Source organism: Callorhinus ursinus, unplaced genomic scaffold (genome assembly GCF_003265705.2).
Source record: "Callorhinus ursinus isolate GAN/ISIS: 27379988/994484 unplaced genomic scaffold, GSC_fseal_2.0 scaffold13, whole genome shotgun sequence".
NCBI lineage: Eukaryota > Metazoa > Chordata > Mammalia > Carnivora > Otariidae > Callorhinus > Callorhinus ursinus.
In genome coordinates, this window is record NW_027397075.1 from 3,459,309 (window position 1) to 3,477,690 (window position 18,382).

Here is an 18,382-nt window from a genome sequence, read left to right on the forward strand (position 1 = left end):
TGCCAGATAAAATATAAGATGCCCAGTTAAACCTGAATTTCAGATAAACAACAGATGTTTTTATTACAAGATATATCATTTTATAATATATTGTATGTTCTATGCAATATTTGGGACATAATTATACTTTGTAAATGTTGGTTATTCGTGTGAAACTCAGGTTTAACTAAGCGTCCTGTATTTTCTTTTTTCTAAATTTGACAGGCTTACCTGCAAATAAGCAGTGTTTTGTGTTATGGAAAGATTGCGTGGTTACCCCCATGCTTGTGGGTGGGTGAGCCAAAAGGATAATTTAAGTCCCTGGCTTGTCCAGCTGCTGTCTCCACACCATGGGTGCAGGCTGTATATGGTGTTGCTTTTGGAAAGCTCCCTAGAGCTTACCCTCCGTTGTACCTGCCAGTTGTTTCTCATGTGGTATACTCCAAAATATGGCAAGTGAAAGGACTTCTCTCACCGAGGAGAAAACTTCAGGGAAAGACAAACCAAAAAAGCCCCTCTTGCACAAAAGAGACAGGATGAAATCCTAAAACCACACCAAGTATCGTCTGCCACACACATGCAAAGCATCAGGCACCACTAACCTTCATGTGGTGGATGATTATTATTTTCTTTTGAAGAAAAGGTTTAAAATGAGGAAGTGAATAATATAACAAGAGTCCACCATCCAGAACTGACATTTGTGAATGTGTTCTGATACTGCTTTGTCTTTCAAATGAAACCAAGTAGCCGACAGTGACATCCGCTCCTCCTCCCAGCGGGATCCCCAGTGGGGTCCCATTCTCCTCCTCATGCCTCCAGGCAACCACAACTATATTTTACTCTGTCCCTTTCTGATTGCATTTTTATGCTTTCACACACGTGTATCTAAACAATATATGGTGTTGCTTTGTGAGTGTGACTTTAATTTACGAGAGTGATGTCACCCTGGAGGCACCATTCTGCAACTTTTCTCTATACTCACCATTGCCTGGAGCCGGGTTTCTCAACAGTAGCGCCCCCTAGTGTGACAACCAAAAATGTCTCCGATCATTGCCAAATGTCCTGTGGGGGCAAAATCATCCCCAGTTGAGAACCACTGGTCTAGAAAGAAAGAGAAAACGAGAGTCGTTCCTTTACCTGCTGTTGGGTGCACATCTTGTGAAAACACCGTGATATATTTGTTTGTTTCCATATTAATGGACATTTAAGTCGTTTCCAGTACAAATAATGGTGCAACACAGATCTTGGCACAGTGGGACACTCTTCACATGCCTTACCTCATTTAATCGTGTTGACAACCCCACAAGGTACCAGATGGCCCACGCTTTTTACGAGCTGAGAAAAGCAAGGCCCTAGGAAGTTAAATAGCTTTTCCAAAATCACCTGGTTAGGAAGTGGGAAAGGGGCAAGAACTTGAATCTAGGACCATCTGACCCTAAGCCCCCACTTGGGGCATACCTCCATCCCACCTCTTAGCAAAACACTGGGGATGAGGTCACCAATGACAGTGGTTTCCAGGACTCTTTCATGCTATGTTCACTACCATCATGCTCCTTTTCTCGAAAAATATCCAATGTATGCACAGGTCACGGATATCCCAAGTGGTGTGCCTTCCTTCCTAAGCCTTCTCTTTTGTGATACACTTAATATGCTTTTTCTTCCATCCAGCTGCTCAGAAAGTTTGCCACCTCATGGGAATTAATGTGACCGACTTCACCAGGTCCATCCTGACCCCACGTATCAAAGTCGGACGGGATGTAGTACAAAAAGCTCAGACGAAAGAACAGGTAATGATGCACTTGCTGTTTATTTTTGCATGTGAAATGATTTCTATACTTGCTATTTATTTCTGCAGAATCTTCCTTCCATCCATCCATCCATCCATCTGTTCATCCTCCCATCCATCCATCCGTCCACCCATCCATCCATTCATCCATGCATGCATCTGTTTATCCATCCATCCACTCATCCATCCATCCGTCCACCCATCCATTTATACATTTACCCATCCACGTATCCATCCCTCCATGTACACGTACATCTGTTCATCCATCAATTCATCCTTCTATCCATCTGTTCATCCATCCATTTACCCATCTCTTTTCATCTCTTTTCATCCATCCATCCATTTATCCATCCATCTGCTTATCCACCCATTCACCCATCCATGTGTTCAACCGTCCATCCATCCATCCATCCATCCATCCATCCATCCATCCATCCATCCTTCCATCCATCTGTTTATCCATCCATCCAGTCATCCATGCATCCATACAGACACCCATCTTTTTAGCCATCTGTCCATTTCCTTAACCCTCATCCATCCACTACTAGAATATTCAAAGTCCCATATCAGGTTTTAAAGATCCATTACTGAACAAGAACAGCACAGTACCTCACTCATGATCTCATCTTGATCTCTTAGTTGTACATACAAGGTCAGACCTAAAAGATACATTTTTGAAAATGATTGTGTACCCTTTCTAGAGGCAGAACTGACCACTTCTAAATGGTCCCTGTAATGGAAACAGACCTACTCAGATCCAGGTCCCTCTGATAGGAAATATTCAATTCGCCACACAGTCAGTCCTTAGGTTTGACCACCCTATTCCTTGCTGCCACTTTTCGACTGGGTGTAGAGATGGTGTAATTTCTTTTTTTGTTTATTTTTTTTTAAGGACTGATTATGGGTAGGAGGGGAATAAAAGTCTGAGCTGCTGGCCAGGCTCATATGAAAATGTGGCCCACTGGGGATGACCATGTTCCCTCACTTGCCCCCACAGGCAGACTTTGCCATAGAGGCTCTGGCCAAGGCCACTTATGAACGCCTTTTCCGCTGGATACTCAGCCGGGTGAACAAAGCCCTAGACAAGACCCACCGGCAAGGGGCTTCGTTCCTGGGGATCCTGGACATTGCTGGATTTGAGATCTTTGAGGTACAGCTTGGTGAAATCATGACAGCAGTGGTCTTGGCTCTCTGGGATGAAACTTCTCTTTGAAGAAGTCATTATTTCATGGTGGTGGGGGGAGGCTGTCTAGCTAAGGTTACATCCTGGAGGGTGTAGGAAATGTATTGGTTTGTGAAACCGAGAAGGCCAGAGCTACAGCGGGGTCCAGCAGGCAAGATCCGATCTCTTCCATCTCTCTCTCTCTCTCTCTTTCCCTCCCTCTACGTCGGTTCTGTTCTCAAGCTGGTTTTCCCCTCATGGTGGCAAGATGGCTGCCACAGCTCTAGACTCTCAGCAACCCTGGAAGTTCAGACCAATTCCAAGTGTTCCCCACAGTTCCAACCAAAATCTTGCAGTTGAGTCTCACTGGCTCTTACTCACCTGAGTTGGGCCAAGCCTTGTTTTCAGGGTCTTGATGTACTTCATGTAATGGGAACATGGCTACTGGATCCCACCCCCATAGACTGGAGGGGCATTCTCAGCGAAAGGGAAGGTCTAGAGATGGACAGATCGTCTAAAACATATCTCCTAGAGAATCACTCCTTCTCTTGAGTTTCATTGTCCACATCTGTACAGTGGGGGTGATGAAGTACCCTACACAGTTGTTCTACCCATAAATCACTGTACAGGGGAAGGAGATAAGCACCCTCAAAACAACGTGTGTGGGGACCCCGTGATGTGAGAAGAGCCAGCCCCATGAACTCTAGGCAGCCTCTGCTGGGGCTCAGCCCTCTCTGGGCTCTGAAATGGCGGAGGGGCTCTTGTGCACAGGGCGCCAGCCATGGGCAGAGCTTCTCCGGTCCCTGTGTCCTCTGACCACGATGCTCACCGGGCCTCCCCGCTGTCGTGCACTCAGGTGAATTCGTTCGAGCAGCTCTGCATCAACTACACCAACGAGAAGCTGCAGCAGCTCTTCAACCACACCATGTTCATCCTGGAGCAGGAGGAGTACCAGCGCGAGGGCATCGAGTGGAACTTCATCGACTTTGGGCTTGACCTGCAGCCCTGCATCGAGCTCATCGAGCGGCCGGTGAGGGCCCACATCACACTCGCCTGTGTGTGTGGCCTCGCTCGTCTGGCACGTGGACCCTGCCCTCGCCCCACGGGTGCACGTCTTTCCCCCCACCCCCCCCCGCCACCGAGTCCTTGTGAACTCCATCACACTGTCCCCTAACCCACATTTTACTCTCAAAGGTATTTTCTTTTTTTTTTTTTATTTCTCCTTCCCTGCCCCCCCCTCCCCTCCCCACCTGCTCTTCCCCTCTGTCTCTCAGTCATTCATCCCCAAAGGCAAGGGTCTTTCTTTGTTTTGTTCCCTGGTGTATCCCTAACTCCTAGAACCACGCCCATAGTAGGAGCACAGTCAATAATTGTTGAATGACTGTTTACTGAGCTCCTGGTCTGTGCCGGGCCCCCTCTTTAGGGGCTGGGGATGTAACCGTGGACCAGATGGACTTAGTCCCTGCCCTCCGGAAGGAGCAGGCAATGAAACCCGACAAACAGATGAAGCAACTAAAACCTCTGATAAGGCCTCTGTGGAGAATGATTTAGGGAGTCCCGCTTTGGACAGAGCAGTGAAGAAATATTTCTCAGGGCGCCTGGCTGGCTCGGCCAGAAGAGAATGTGACTCTTGGTCTCGGGGTCCTGAGTTCAAGCCCTGTGTGGAGTGTAGAGCTTACCTTAAAAAAAGAAAAGAAAAGAAATACTTCCCTGATCTGAGTCTAAAAAGTGCAGACCATTCCAGCAGAGTAAATGGCATGTGTGTAAGTTTGGCTGTGTTCCTGGCACCTTGGCTTAGCCTGTCTGGGCCACAGAGACGGGCTTTATTCAAAGGAACCCTGAGGTGAATTTCTACGTAAAGCAACAAATTCAAGGGTGAGATCTTCGTGCTGGTCCGTGTGTTCTGTCCACTAGGGGGCAGCAACAAACATGTTCTGTTGGTGCCTGCGGGTCCCTCCCCAGTGCGGGTCCCCTGGACACAGGGTAATTTGAGGATGGATCTATGGGAGTGGAAGATATAAATCCATTTAGAAGAGGTGATAGAGCCAGGGGGCTGCCTAGGGTGTGTTTCAGTGGCCAGTTCTTTCCAGCAAGCCCCAGTTTCGGGTACCCTAGCTGTGATCCTGCCTTCCTTGTTTCCCATAGAACAACCCTCCCGGGGTGCTGGCCCTGCTGGATGAGGAGTGCTGGTTCCCCAAGGCCACAGACAAGTCGTTCGTGGAGAAGCTGTGCACGGAGCAGGGCAACCACCCCAAGTTTCAGAAGCCCAAGCAGCTCAAGGACAAAACGGAGTTCTCCATCATCCACTATGCCGGGAAGGTATCGGCCGCGGGCCCCAGGGCTCTCTCTGTCCCCGGGGACCAGCTGGGGTGCTCCAAGCAGGAGTGCTTTGGGTATGGCAGAGCCGAAAGGCCTCTGGTGTGAGCCAAATCCAAGCAAGTCTTCTTATGTATGATCTGAGTGTCTATTCCACCCTCTATACCATATTCCAACCAGGGTGACCAGGCGATTGTTTCTTGTATAGACGCTGAATCCTTCCAGCTACAATTTAAACCCAAGAGGAAGGGCCAGCTGGGATGGGATGACCCATAAACACATTTTTGGGTCCAACAAACCTCTCCCTTATCCCAGCCTTGAGCTCACCACTGTCTGCCTGTGCCGTCCAGGGAAATACGTGACAGTTGTCTTCTTCCTGCTCCTTGTCTTCTTCTTCCTCCTCTTCCTCCCTCCCTCCCTCCTTCTTCATGATAATGAGGATCATCATGTGAGAGCTGTAAATACACAGGTGCTTCCCCTGTGGTTCCTGAGGGTCCTGCATAATGTAGAAAAGACCCAGGTTGGCCTGGCTTGCAGAATCTGAGTATTTTATTGTCTCTCCAGGGCCCCCCCAAACCCCCGCCTCATGCGAACAGGCAATGCCCTGTACCAGGTTGGGGAGGGGAGGGGGGCTGGCAAACCACGGCCCACATGCCACATCTGATCCACAGCCTGTTTCCGTAAATAAACTTCTATGGGCGCATAGCTCCTATGTTTACATAAAGTCTTTGGCTGCCTGTGACCCAGCATGACAGAGATGTTGTGCCCTGCAGAGCTGAAAATGTTTACTCTCTGGGCCTTTTACCAAAAAAAAAAAAAAAAAAAAAAGTTTGCCAGCACCTACCCAAACTCAAGGGCATATGCATTCCCTTAAGCACACGGAATAACACTTTCCTCTTTCCCGCTTTCCAAGTGGCTCTTTTCAGTCCCCTCTCCGATCGGGCCTGGCGATCACCGTAGCAGCCCACAGCCCATAGTAACCCCCGAGAGCTCTTTTACAGGATGCTTCCATTTCAGCATGCACAAGGCCCTTTAAAGTACTGATCTGTCAGCCTCTTCATGGGCGTTTGAGGAGTCCCATCACAGTGGCTGTTAACACCATTTCCTCTCTGACCTGGCAAGATCCGGGAGGGAAACTGGAGGCCTTGGGCCCTGGTCTTCATTTGTAACAGAGGCAGAAGCACCTGACTGGTGGGGTGATCCTTGGCAGGTGGACTACAATGCCAGTGCCTGGCTGACCAAGAACATGGACCCGCTGAATGACAACGTGACTTCCCTCCTCAATGCGTCCTCGGACAAGTTCGTGGCCGACCTGTGGAAGGATGGTAAGGGCCTGCTGGCGGGAGCTGGGAGACAGGGTACAGAGTGCTCTGCCTCCTTCCAGCTGCCCCTGGTTCGCACCCCTGCTCCCAGGAAGGGTGGGCCTGTGGGGGGTGGGGAGAGGGCAGGGTGTGCAGGTGATACGTTCAGCCACTTCTGGAGCGGTGGCCCCTGCCTCCTCATTCCCACACCCAGGCCCCAGGGAGAAGGTCCCTAAATCAGGGTGTGGGTGGTAACAGAAAAAACAGTGCAGGAGGCATGGTGACTTCTCATCTGGAGTCAGAAAGACTTGACTGTGATCTTGTCTCTGCCACGCACTAGCTGTCTCATCTTGGATGAGTCTCTTGACGTCATTAAGCTTGAGGGTCCACCTTAGTAAAACCAGGAAGATAAGAATAGTCCCCGACTCTCCTAGGATTATTGTGAGGGTAGAATTAGACCGGGGGCTCAAGCCTGAGCATGCATCAGGATCTCCTGGGGGACTTGTCAAAACTCAGATAGCTGGGCCATCCCCCAGAGGTTCTGATTCAGCAGGTCCAAGTGGGGCCTGAGAATTTGCATTTCTAACAAGTTCCTAGGTGGTGGTGGTGGTGCCACTGCTCTGGGGACCACACTTGGGTTCCCTCTGAGAACCAGCCAAGAAATAATCCATGTGAAGTGCTTAGCACCTGCCAGTCCTATAGTAAAGCCTCAATACATGCCTGCTTCTGCGATGACTGTTAGGTGTGGTGGGGTTTTCTGCTTTTGTTCCAGGACCTCGGTGCCCATAGTGGATTGTGTCTTTGCACAGAGCCTGTGGACCTTGGGCTTATAGGCCTGGACACCCTTGTTTTAAGCATGGTAGAAAATGCTGGAGGAGGAGTTCTGTTGTGCCAACATTTACTGAGTGCTCACCATGTTCCGGGCCATGGGATTGGGTGATGGCATCTCACCCTGGGATTTGTGACCATTTCAGCAAGGCCCTTCCCTCCAGGAGCCCAGAGTCTTGCAGGAGACAGAGACAAGCAAAGACCTTATTACATGGACCCCAACTGAGTACAAGGAGCAGAAATAGGGTATCCTAATGCCAGTGAAGTTAAACTGAACCACCATCAGCCAACTGGATAGAACTGTCATCTATAGACTGCTTCATCCAGCAACAGCAGAAGGCACATTCTTCTCAAGCTCACATGGAACTTCCACCAAGCTACACCACATTCTGGGCCATAAGACACACCTTAATGAATCTAAAAGAATAGAAAGCATACAGTATCTGCTCTTGGACCACCGTGGAATTAAACTAAAATCAATAAGAGAAAGCTAGTTGGAAAATCCCAAAATACATGGAGGTTAAACTTCTAAATGGCACATGGTCCCCGTGTCTTATTTAGAAGTGTCTTGGTGTGTTATTTAATTTTCTCAAGTGAAATTTTAAAATATTTTGAACTAAAAAAAAAAAAAAGGAGAACACAACTTACCAAAATTTGTAGGGTGCAGCCAAAGCTGTGCATTGAGGGAAATTCATAGCAATGCCAGTGGTTTGCATGTGCAGCATCCACTGGGATGGTGGGAGTCTCTCATTCTGTTCTGAAAGAAAAAGAGCCTTGGTGGTTGTAATGCTACCATCAACACCACCAATAACACCATCACCTGTTCCTTGTTGAATATTAATGTGCCAGATTCCTACCTTAGAGTGTTGGCTATGCTTTGTGTCCAGAATATTATTTCTCTGAATATCTACCTAATAGCTCACTCAACTTATCAGAGAGATCACCCCCATTACTCTTTCTCTCCCCCTTTACCCTGCTTTATCTTTGTAAGCATGCCACACCACTTGGAATATTGTATACTTACATATGTCATCATTGTTGGTCTCTTTCCACTAGAATATCCATAGCATATGACCTAGGGTGTGTGTGTGGAGACACACGGTCTTTGTTCATGGCTGTATCTGTAGGGCCTGGCACATAGTAGGCTCTCAATAAATATTTCTTGGTAGATGAAGGACTGAAGGCAGGTGGGAGGGGTAAGCCTTTATTCGCTTCTTCCTGCCCTAAGAAGTAGATGCTGTTGTTACCACCATTTTGTAGAAGGAGAAACTGAGGCACAAACTGGCAACAGGCCAAGGCAGTGGCAAGATCAAGATTTATTCCCAGGTCTCTGTGACAACATGAGAGAGAATTTGTTCTTTCTGTCATTCAAGGGCTTTCAGATTTCCCAAATAGACAATACATGGAAAGCAATACTCTGCACACCTCCCCTTACCTCTTGCTACACGAAAGGTGTTGGCCCCCAGAGGAAAGAATGGGAGGCAGTGCCCACCAAAAGGGAGCAGAGGACTTGGGGTCTTCCACCCTCTGGGCCTGGTCCTCTGGCCTATTGTGGGGGTGGAGGGCCCCTGCGGCATGGGCCAGAGGCTGACACCAACATTAATGTGCCCCACAGTGGACCGCATCGTGGGCCTGGACCAGATGGCCAAGATGACAGAGAGCTCACTGCCCAGCGCCTCCAAGACCAAGAAGGGCATGTTCCGTACGGTGGGGCAGCTGTACAAAGAGCAGCTGGGGAAGCTGATGACCACACTACGCAATACCACACCCAACTTTGTGCGGTGCATCATCCCCAACCACGAGAAGAGGGTGAGGCCACCTGCCTGGCTCCTCAGGGGGTCAGAATGTCCTCCTTGGGGATATCATCAGGGGGCTTTGGGAAAGGGAGAGGCAGACCAGGGTAGAGGGGCAGGAGGAAAGCCTGACTCTGTACCCCACAGGTTCCATCTGACATGGGTGGAAGTTTGTCTGAATTGGGGACCCATCCCCCATCCTGGAGGCAAAGGAAGGCAAGGGATGGAAGGGACTTTCAACCCTGGAGTTTCTGTCCAGGGCATCCAAGCACTCATACATTCATTATTCCGGTCAATATTTACTGAGCTGCACCTATGCCCAGTGTTGAGGATACAGGGCTGGATAAATTGTGGTCCTTGCTTGCAGGTTTCTTATGGTGATCTAGCGCAGGGATGCTCAGCTGGAGCAGTCATGCCCCCCTCACCCAGGGGACATCTGGCCATGTCTGCAGACTTCGTTGGCTGTCATAACTGGGAGGGAGCTGCTGTTCATATCCAGTGTATAGAAGAAGCCGGGGATGCTGCTAAACGCCCTGTGGCACACAGGGCAGCTCCCAGAGAGGGAGAAGCAGAGAATAATCCAGCCCAAGATGTCAGTAGTGCTGATGTCGTGGGAGACCCGGTGGGGGAGAGACACACAAGCTGATATGCACCATGTAATGTGGTAAATTACAAGAACACCGTGCAGCTGGGGCTCCCACTCTAGCCTAAGGGCTCAGAGAACGCTGCCTTGGGAACGAGTAGGCATCAACTTGGTGAAGTGGAAGGCAGGGTGGAGAAGGCATCCTAGGCAATGGGACCAGTAGAAGCAAAGATGTGAGCTGAGAAATGAAAGGTCTAGGCAGTGAAACACTAGGTCATTTCATGTTGGCATGTGATGGTGTGAGGCAGGGATTGGGGAGAGATGGGGCTGAATCTCTTGACAGGAACTGAGTTGTGGCACTCTCTTGTGGATTGACCAGAGGAGGCCTTTGGGGCTTTTAAAAGCAGGGGTATGTCATGATCAGACTGATGTTAGGGAAACAGAATGAGAGGTTGCAGAGGGAGGCAAGACAAGAGCAGAAAGCAGGTAGGAGGGGGTGGTGATGGTGAGTGGGTGGCAGTGGACAGCAGTGGGCCCATTGGGAGTTATCTGGGAGGTAGCTTCTGTAGAACCAGTGATGGAGAGGAAGCCCCAGCTTCTAGCCAGGTGATGCTGGTGCCACCAAGTACAAGACAAGTGGCACTGAACCCTCAGCTGAGATCTCACCTGGTGAGGTGTCTCTGTCAACCTTGGTGGCCTGACGATGGGTCACCCAGGCCTGAGATTCGGGGCTTGCTGCTCCCTGAGTCCCAGCCCCCCGGTCCACTGGCCTCTCTGCCCTTGCAGTCTGGCAAACTGGATGCCTTCCTGGTGCTGGAGCAGCTACGCTGCAACGGGGTGTTGGAAGGCATTCGCATCTGCCGTCAGGGCTTCCCCAACAGGATCGTCTTCCAGGAGTTCCGCCAACGGTGAGCCTGCTGGGGCCAGGCATAGGGGTTGGGGTCCACAGGGGGCAGGGGGTGAGCCAGGCCAGGTGGCGGGATGGAAGGACGCCGGAGAGGCATCTGATCAGTGGCATCTGCCCCGTGTCTCCAGCTACGAGATCCTGGCTGCCAACGCCATTCCCAAAGGCTTCATGGACGGGAAGCAGGCCTGCATTCTCATGGTGAGCCCTGCCCCAGCCCCTCCCCAGGGATCCCTGGGGGCACTGCCAGGAGCTCATTGGGGTAGGCCCTTCCTTAAACACGCCTAATGGACACTGTCACAGCTGAGAACGAGAGCACCTGTCCCCCTTCCTTCTGCAGATCAAAGCCCTGGAACTGGACCCCAACTTGTACAGAATCGGGCAGAGCAAAATCTTCTTCCGGACGGGGGTCCTGGCACACCTGGAGGAGGAAAGGGACTTGAAGATCACCGACGTCATCATGGCTTTCCAGGCCATGTGTCGCGGCTACCTGGCCAGGAAGTAAGGACCCGAGTGCTGTTGCCTCCCTGCAGACAGCCCAGAAACATGCCCTTCTCGGGGGATGCGGGGGTGCTCTGTGGCCTCATGTTCTGCTTCCCTGCTTCTAGGAGGCCACCTGCTTTAGGAAGCATCCTGATCAACTGGTAGCTACTTCTTATAGAGGCAGAAACTCTACCACTGTAGGGATGCGCCCTTGTTTTAAAGGCCTTCGTCCTACCTCCCCCCTTACTTGCTGGTGAACTTGGGCGAGTTTCTTTCTCTCTCTGAGGCTCTAATCTCTCCACTGAAGAATGAGGATACTCATTCCTGCCCCATGGGGTTGTTTGTGAGGAGTTGAAGTGCACGAAGAGGGTTAAGAACAGGGCCAGGTTGTCATTTCAAAAGTGTGAGAAAATGGTAAGGATTGGAGGAAAGAAGATTTGGCTGTGTCCATACCCCCATGTTCAAAAGGGATTCAGAAGGCTCATTCATTGCCAAGTGGACCCAAGATGGTGAAGGACATAACCAAGAGGGTGAAGGCCAGAACTGGGGGGCTCATAGTCCAGGGGCAGCCCTAAGTGGTTAAATTTCATAAGTAAATTCTCTGATACACCCTCCCGCCTCTGCGAACTGGAGCAGCATCATTCTTCAAGTTCACCCATGTTTCAAGATGGCAGCCGAGCAGAGGAAAGAGGATCCATTTAGCTCCCTTGGCAGTGGTTTTGCAAACCCATCAGCCCTTAGACACAAAGAGCACTGGTTCTGAATCAGACTTGAGATTTCTAAGATGCACCCGAAGAAAGAGTAGGTTTGTCAGTCACTCAGCTTTAGGGAAGACGAGGCGCAGCTGGAGATGTGTAAGATCCCCCTTAGGAATGGTGTAGCATAGATTGATTTCCTAGGTGTCGTTTGGACCACAGCTCTGAGTCCACGGTGTTTCGTGAGCTGGGGGTTTTCCTTGCCACCCACCGGCCGCCCAGAAAGGCTCTGGCCTCCAGATGATTGAAGTGGTCGTTGCCCAGATAATATGCATGTGCTGATGCTCAGAGCTTCCTGAAGAATCTGAGCTGGAGAGAATGGGGAGTGGGGGTGGGGGAACGTCCTCACGTGAGTCACAAAATCACAAGCCGGACAGGTGCATCTTGCTTTTGGGATGCCGTGGGGCAGGATGCTGCAGACGATCCAGGGAGACAGGGTTTGGACCCCCACCAACCCCCACCCGGGGCTTCTCACGGCACCGCCTCCACCCTCCCCAGGGCCTTTGCCAAGCGGCAGCAACAGCTGACAGCCATGAAGGTGATTCAGAGGAACTGCGCCGCCTACCTCAAGCTGCGGAACTGGCAGTGGTGGAGGCTGTTCACCAAAGTGAGTGCCGCGGACCCCTCGTCTGTTGGGGCCCTCCACCTGGGCCCTGCGCCCCAGATGCTCCCGCTGTGGGGTCGCGTTTGGTTGATGGGCCCCGCGTGCACTCGGGGGCTCAGAGTCAAACCTCGCCTGTCCGTAGTTCAGCCCAAGAAGGCGCCCCTCCCCCTTCTTTGGCACGTGGTTTATCCATGACCCTGACTCGGATCCAGAGCATTTCCACAGGGATCCCTCAGGTTGCTTGTTTCCAGCCACACCCACTTCCCCCCCAATAGCCCCACACCGCTCATCTGTCCTCCCTGTGATTTTGCCCTTTCGAGAATGTTACACAAATGGCTCTTTCACAAAGCACCATCATTCTCTGGAAATCAGGAATTGGGGGCATTCACCGTGGATCTTATTTATAGTAGCAGAATGTCAGCACCCAGCCCCTAACAGATTCATCCATCGATGGGATACTTTGCAACTCTTAAAGAGGATGGCTATCTGAAAACCCCCAACAAAGCAGGTGTAGAGGGAACTTACCTCCACAGAGTAAGGGCCTGCTATGAAAAACCCACAGCTAGCATCATCCTTAATGGGGGACAAAACTGAGAGCTTTTCCCCTGAAGCCAGGAGTAAGACAGCGATGTCCTCTGTCACCGCTTCTCTTCCACAAAAATGGCAGCTATCAAAAAAACAAAGGTGTAAAGGTGACAGAACAGCATGGGGTCATAATTATCTTGTAGTTTTAAGTATAGGACGCGGCATAGAAAATCAGACAGCATGATCTGCGGGGTGTATTTTTTAAACACGTAGGAGAAAAGAGACTGGTGGGGAAAGCCAACAGCGCATGTAGTGACCTTGATGGGGAGGTGGAACGTAGGAGATTTCTTTTCCCCTTTTCTCCTTGGAATGAAATATGCCAGTTGGTCAGCAGTAATTCTCTCTCTGGGAAGGGACTAAATGGGAGGAGAGACTTTTTCCTTTCCACTGGGCGCCTTTTTCGGTTGCTCTAGTTTATGATTTCTTTCTTTCTTTTCTTTTTTTTTTTTTTTTTAATTTGACAGAGAGAGAGACAGCGAGGGAGGGAACACAAGCAGGGGGAGTGGGAGAGGGAGAAGCAGGCTTCCCGCGGAGCAGGGAGCCTGACACGGAGCTCGATCCCAGGACCCTGGGACCATGACCTGAGCCAAAGGCAGATGCTTAACAGACTGAGCCACCCAGGCGCCCCATAGTTTATGATTTCTCAACCTCGGCACTCTTGGTGTTTTGGGATGGGTAATCCCGTGTTGTGGGGGCTGTCCCGTGCTTTCTAGAATCTGCAGCGGCACCCCTGGCCCATACCCATAGGTGTTGGTAGGATTCCCCACCCCAGTTGGGACAGCCCAAACTGTCCCCAGAAATTGCCAAGCGTCCCCTCGGGGGTGTGGGATGGTATAAACCGGTCCCTGGTTGAGAACCGCCGAGCTGAGGCATTAGGAGAGCTTCCACCTTCCTTGCGCCATGGAAGCCAGTGACGGCTGATGGTGTGCGTGCAGGTGAAGCCCCTGCTGCAGGTGACACGGCAGGAGGAGGAGATGCAGGCCAAGGAAGACGAGCTGCAGAAGACCAAGGAGCGGCAGCAGAAGGCCGAGAGCGAGCTCAAGGAGCTGGAGCAGAAGCACTCACAGGTAGTGGCCCGAAGCACGGCGGGGGCTGCGGGGGGCGGGCAGGCGCGCCCCTGCAGGACTCACGGCCACCTCCCTGCTCGCCACTTGCAGCTGACCGAGGAGAAGAACCTGCTGCAGGAGCAGCTGCAAGCAGAGACAGAGCTGTACGCCGAGGCCGAGGAGATGCGCGTCCGGCTGGCTGCTAAGAAGCAGGAACTAGAGGAGATCCTGCATGAGATGGAGGCCCGCCTGGAGGAGGAGGAAGACCGGGGCCAGCAGCTGCAGGCCGAGAAGAAGAAAATGGCCCAGCAGATGCTGGTAAGGCCCCACAGGGGCAGCTGCCTTATCATCTGGCCCTCACTGCAGGCCTGCGAGGGGCATGTGGTCAGGAATGTCCCCTGCTGGGGACTAAAGCTTGGAGCGGATCAGCTGTCTGCCCGGGCAGGGCCACGCAGCCAGAGTGGTCTCCTGGAGAGCCCGCTCTGTTCTCCTGCCCTGGCCTCTGTGTGCAAACCCCTTTTCTCCTCCTCGCAACCCCGTGTGAGGGGTAATCATGTCAGTTAGCCCTTGTTGCAGGACGAAACACCACCCAGAACTTAGCGGCTTGGGATAACGGGTCAGGAGTCTGCGAGTGGCTCAGCTGGGAGGTTCTGGCTGAGAGTCTGTCCTGAGGTTGCAGTCGGGATGTGAGCCCAGGGCTGGAGGACCCACGACCGCATGGCTCGCTCCTGTGGCTATAGTCAGGAGGCCTCAGCTCCTCACTGGGGGGTAGGGGGGTGGAGGCAGCGTCTCCTCAGGACTACATGGTGGTGGGCTTCCCCCAAGAGGGGCGAATCAAGAGAGGGAACAGAGGGGGGAGGCCACAGTGCCTCTTCTAGCCTAATCGCAGACATTACACCTCATGGCTTCCCCTTAAATCCAGCCCACACTGATGGGGAGAGGAATGAGCCTCTACCTCGTGAAGGGAAGAGTACCGGAGAATTCGGGGACACATTTTATTTATTTATTTTTTAAGATTTTATTTATTTGAGAGAGAGAGAATGAGAGATAGAGAGCACGAGAGGGAAGAGGGTCAGAGGGAGAAGCAGACTCCCCGCTGAGCAGGGAGCCCGATGTGGGACTCGATCCCGGGACTCCAGGATCATGACCTGAGCCGAAGGCAGTCGCTGAACCAACTGAGCCACCCAGGCGCCCCACGGGGACACATTTTAAAACCACACAGTATTTACTATCCCCATTTGACAGATGGGAAGACTGAGGCTCCATGAAGCCAGTGGTTTCCCAAACCTTTTATTTCCAGTAAAAGGAGACCACAGAGCACGGGGGGCCGTGAGGCCCAGCCTCCGCAAGGGTCAGCCCCGAGGCCCAGTCTCCACAAGGGTCAGCCCCCAAGCTCCGAGAGAGGGATCCTGCTGGGAGCGAGGCTTGTGATTCCTTTCCCTTACCCACAAAGGATCTGGAAGAACAGCTGGAGGAGGAGGAAGCTGCGAGGCAGAAGCTACAGCTCGAGAAGGTCACGGCCGAGGCCAAGATCAAGAAACTGGAGGACGATATTCTGGTCATGGACGATCAGAACAATAAGCTGTCAAAAGTGAGTGAGTGGCGCCAGTTCCTGCATTAACCTGGCAGGCTTGCCGGGGCTAAGCGCTCCAGATGCTTTCCCTTTCTGGCCAAATACAAGATGCTGGAGGCGGCCTTCCTGACTGCCGTCTAGAGGCAGGTGGACCCCATGGGTGGGGTGCCCGGCGGTCCCACCAGGACCAGGGCTGCCACGGAGCAGGTCTCAGAAATTCCATGCCAGTGGAGACCCCGAGTTGTGCGAGAGCAGCCGCGTGTGCCTGAGACTGGGGGCCTCTCCCTCATTCTCTCAGGCCGCTTCCGGTTAGCAATAGGGTGACCCGCGGTCCTGGTTTGCCTGGGACTGAAGGCCTTCTGCGATGTGGGACTTTCAGTGGCCAAACTGGAAAAGTCCCCGTGCCACCCGGGATGAGTAGGTCACCCGAGGCAGGGACCACTAAGCAGGTACAGAGCATGCATGGTTTGGGGTGTGGAGCATGCATGGGGAAGGGGAGCCCTGCCCTGGTGGGGCTCATGCTCTAGGGAGGCAGGAAACACCTAACCACTAATGACCCTCACAGGCTTCTGAAGAGGGTGTTCACCATAGTATAAAAATAGAGCATTAGGAGATGGAAGCGAGGTATTCAGGGAAGGCTTCCGGAGGAAGTGACATTTAAGAGGCAACCTGAAGAACGAAGAGTAGTTGGAAGGGGCGTGGAGAAGCAGCTCAGCAGCTGGTCCTGTGTGTGCAAAGGCCCTGTGGCAGGGAAGAGCTGGCCTGTGGGAGGAAGGGGGATAAGGGTGTGATTGCCTGGACCATGAAGTGTGCGGGGCAGAGGTCGCATGAGATGGGAAGTGGTTGGGTTTCCGGGAATGACTGTTAAGGAGTTTCTCTTTATCATTTTAAAGCTAGGGGTTGTCTTTGGTGTTCATGCAGATTTTCCTTCCAACTGTTTATCTGGAAATGACTAAAAATGAAACGTGGAATCTGGAGAAGAGGAAAAAAAAAAGCTTCCGATATTTCTTTTTCTTTCCCCCGAAAGGAGCGAAAACTCCTCGAAGAGAGGATTAGTGACTTAACAACGAATCTCGCAGAAGAGGAAGAGAAGGCTAAGAACCTTACCAAGCTAAAAAACAAGCATGAATCTATGATTTCAGAACTGGAAGGTAAACCGGCTCCCTCGAAGAGGGTTTCAAATGGATGTTTTAAGATCAGAGACCTGGGGCGCCTGGGTGGCTCAGTCGGCTAAGCGTCTGCGTTCGGCTCGGGTCATGATCCCAGGGTCCTGGGATCGAGCCCTGCATCGGGCTCCCTGCTCGGCGGGGAGTCTGCTTGTCCCTCTCCCTCTGCTCCTCCCCCCCACTCCTGCGCTCTCTCTCTCTCTCAAATAAATAAATTAAATTAAATTGAAAAATAAAATCAGAGAGCAAATCTGAGCATGGCAGATGACTTCAGGGGAGGTACGACCCTCTCGAGGCTCCCCCAGCTGACACACCACTAATAATAAAGGTGCTTCTCATCAGCCCTAACTTTCCTGCCACTATCTGGTGGTCTGGGCCGTGACAATTACCGGTGGGAACGTGTGTGTGTGCGCGTGCGTGTTCACGTGCATGTTCGTGAATTGCGGGATCAGAAAGACTTGGCCTCTGGGGGCCTTTCTGGTAGTGCGCACCTGCTGAGGGCCCCGGCTTTGTCGTAGTGCGGCTGAAGAAGGAGGAGAAGAGTCGGCAGGAGCTGGAGAAGCTGAAGCGGAAGCTGGAGGGGGAGGCCAGTGACTTCCACGAGCAGATAGCTGACCTGCAGGCGCAGATTGCGGAGCTCAAGATGCAGCTGGCCAAGAAGGAGGAGGAACTGCAGGTGGCCCTGAGCAGGTAGTATGGCTGGCGGGGCACCGCAGTGGGCCCCGTCCTTCTTCCTCCTCCAGGCAGGCCTCCAGGCTCCGGGGTGCCTCCCCTGTCCTGCTTGCATCTCCAGAACCACGCCACCCACTTTCCTCTCTTTCCTCCAAACTCATCCTCTCTCCACATCTCCCCTCCTCCCGCCGCATCTGCCTCTCGGATGTCCAGGCCCTTCTCATCTGCAGTTGCCCACGGAGTCCGTTCGACCCCGCCCCGCTCTCCTCCCACCCCCAGACTGCAGCAGCCCTCAGATTCTGCCGGTCCTCAGAAACGTGTCTGTGCCCCGTCCCCTGTTGGCCCTTCTCCCAGATCCTGGCTGGGTTCGCACTAACAGCCTCGCACCGGGAATGCAGCGACAACTAACGGGGATTTTCCTGTTCACCGTGTGCCAAGCTCTTCCCAGGCAGTAACTTCAGGCACACACCGGGCCAGGGACCCTGCTGCGATCTCCATGTCACTGAGCAGGAAGCCGGGCTTGGGGCGAGAGGAGGGACCATGAGCTGGGATCTGAGCCCCAGAACTTTCTGACTGGTCCCCTGGCCAGCTCTTTGGCTCCCAGTGTGTGCTGCAGGATGGTGCTAGGGTGATGGGCCAGAAGCATCACCTGGGTTGTGAACCTTCACGGAAGACTTTGCTGGTTTGTGCAGGGAAGGCCAGGCTCCTGTCCTGCACAGCCTGACCCCAACCCGACCATTTAGCTTTCTCTCTTGCTGCTCACCGTTCCCAAGCTCAGTAGGATCGAGGTGCTCACCTCCCCTTGCCCTGAGGGATCTTGCCTCTGGGCCCTCTTTCATGTTGTTC

At 52.4% G+C, this 18,382-nt stretch overlaps 1 protein-coding gene across 5 annotated transcripts in view; it reads left to right on the plus strand.

Moving 5' to 3' along the window:
- Positions 1-18,382, plus strand: part of MYH11 (myosin heavy chain 11) — a 109,247-nt gene that overhangs the window by 71,703 nt on the left and 19,162 nt on the right. For all 5 annotated transcript variants that reach the window (XM_025855636.2, XM_073899459.1, XM_025855637.2 and 2 more), the window contains 15 exons: positions 1,648-1,766; positions 2,763-2,915; positions 3,784-3,957; positions 5,073-5,246; positions 6,454-6,568; positions 8,988-9,181; positions 10,535-10,656; positions 10,784-10,853; positions 10,993-11,153; positions 12,389-12,497; positions 14,015-14,146; positions 14,237-14,443; positions 15,579-15,716; positions 16,726-16,849; positions 17,383-17,554. In XM_025855636.2, the coding sequence (XP_025711421.1) occupies positions 1,648-1,766; positions 2,763-2,915; positions 3,784-3,957; positions 5,073-5,246; positions 6,454-6,568; positions 8,988-9,181; positions 10,535-10,656; positions 10,784-10,853; positions 10,993-11,153; positions 12,389-12,497; positions 14,015-14,146; positions 14,237-14,443; positions 15,579-15,716; positions 16,726-16,849; positions 17,383-17,554 (2,164 nt within the window). The remainder of the gene's footprint in view (positions 1-1,647; positions 1,767-2,762; positions 2,916-3,783; positions 3,958-5,072; positions 5,247-6,453; positions 6,569-8,987; positions 9,182-10,534; positions 10,657-10,783; positions 10,854-10,992; positions 11,154-12,388; positions 12,498-14,014; positions 14,147-14,236; positions 14,444-15,578; positions 15,717-16,725; positions 16,850-17,382; positions 17,555-18,382) is intronic.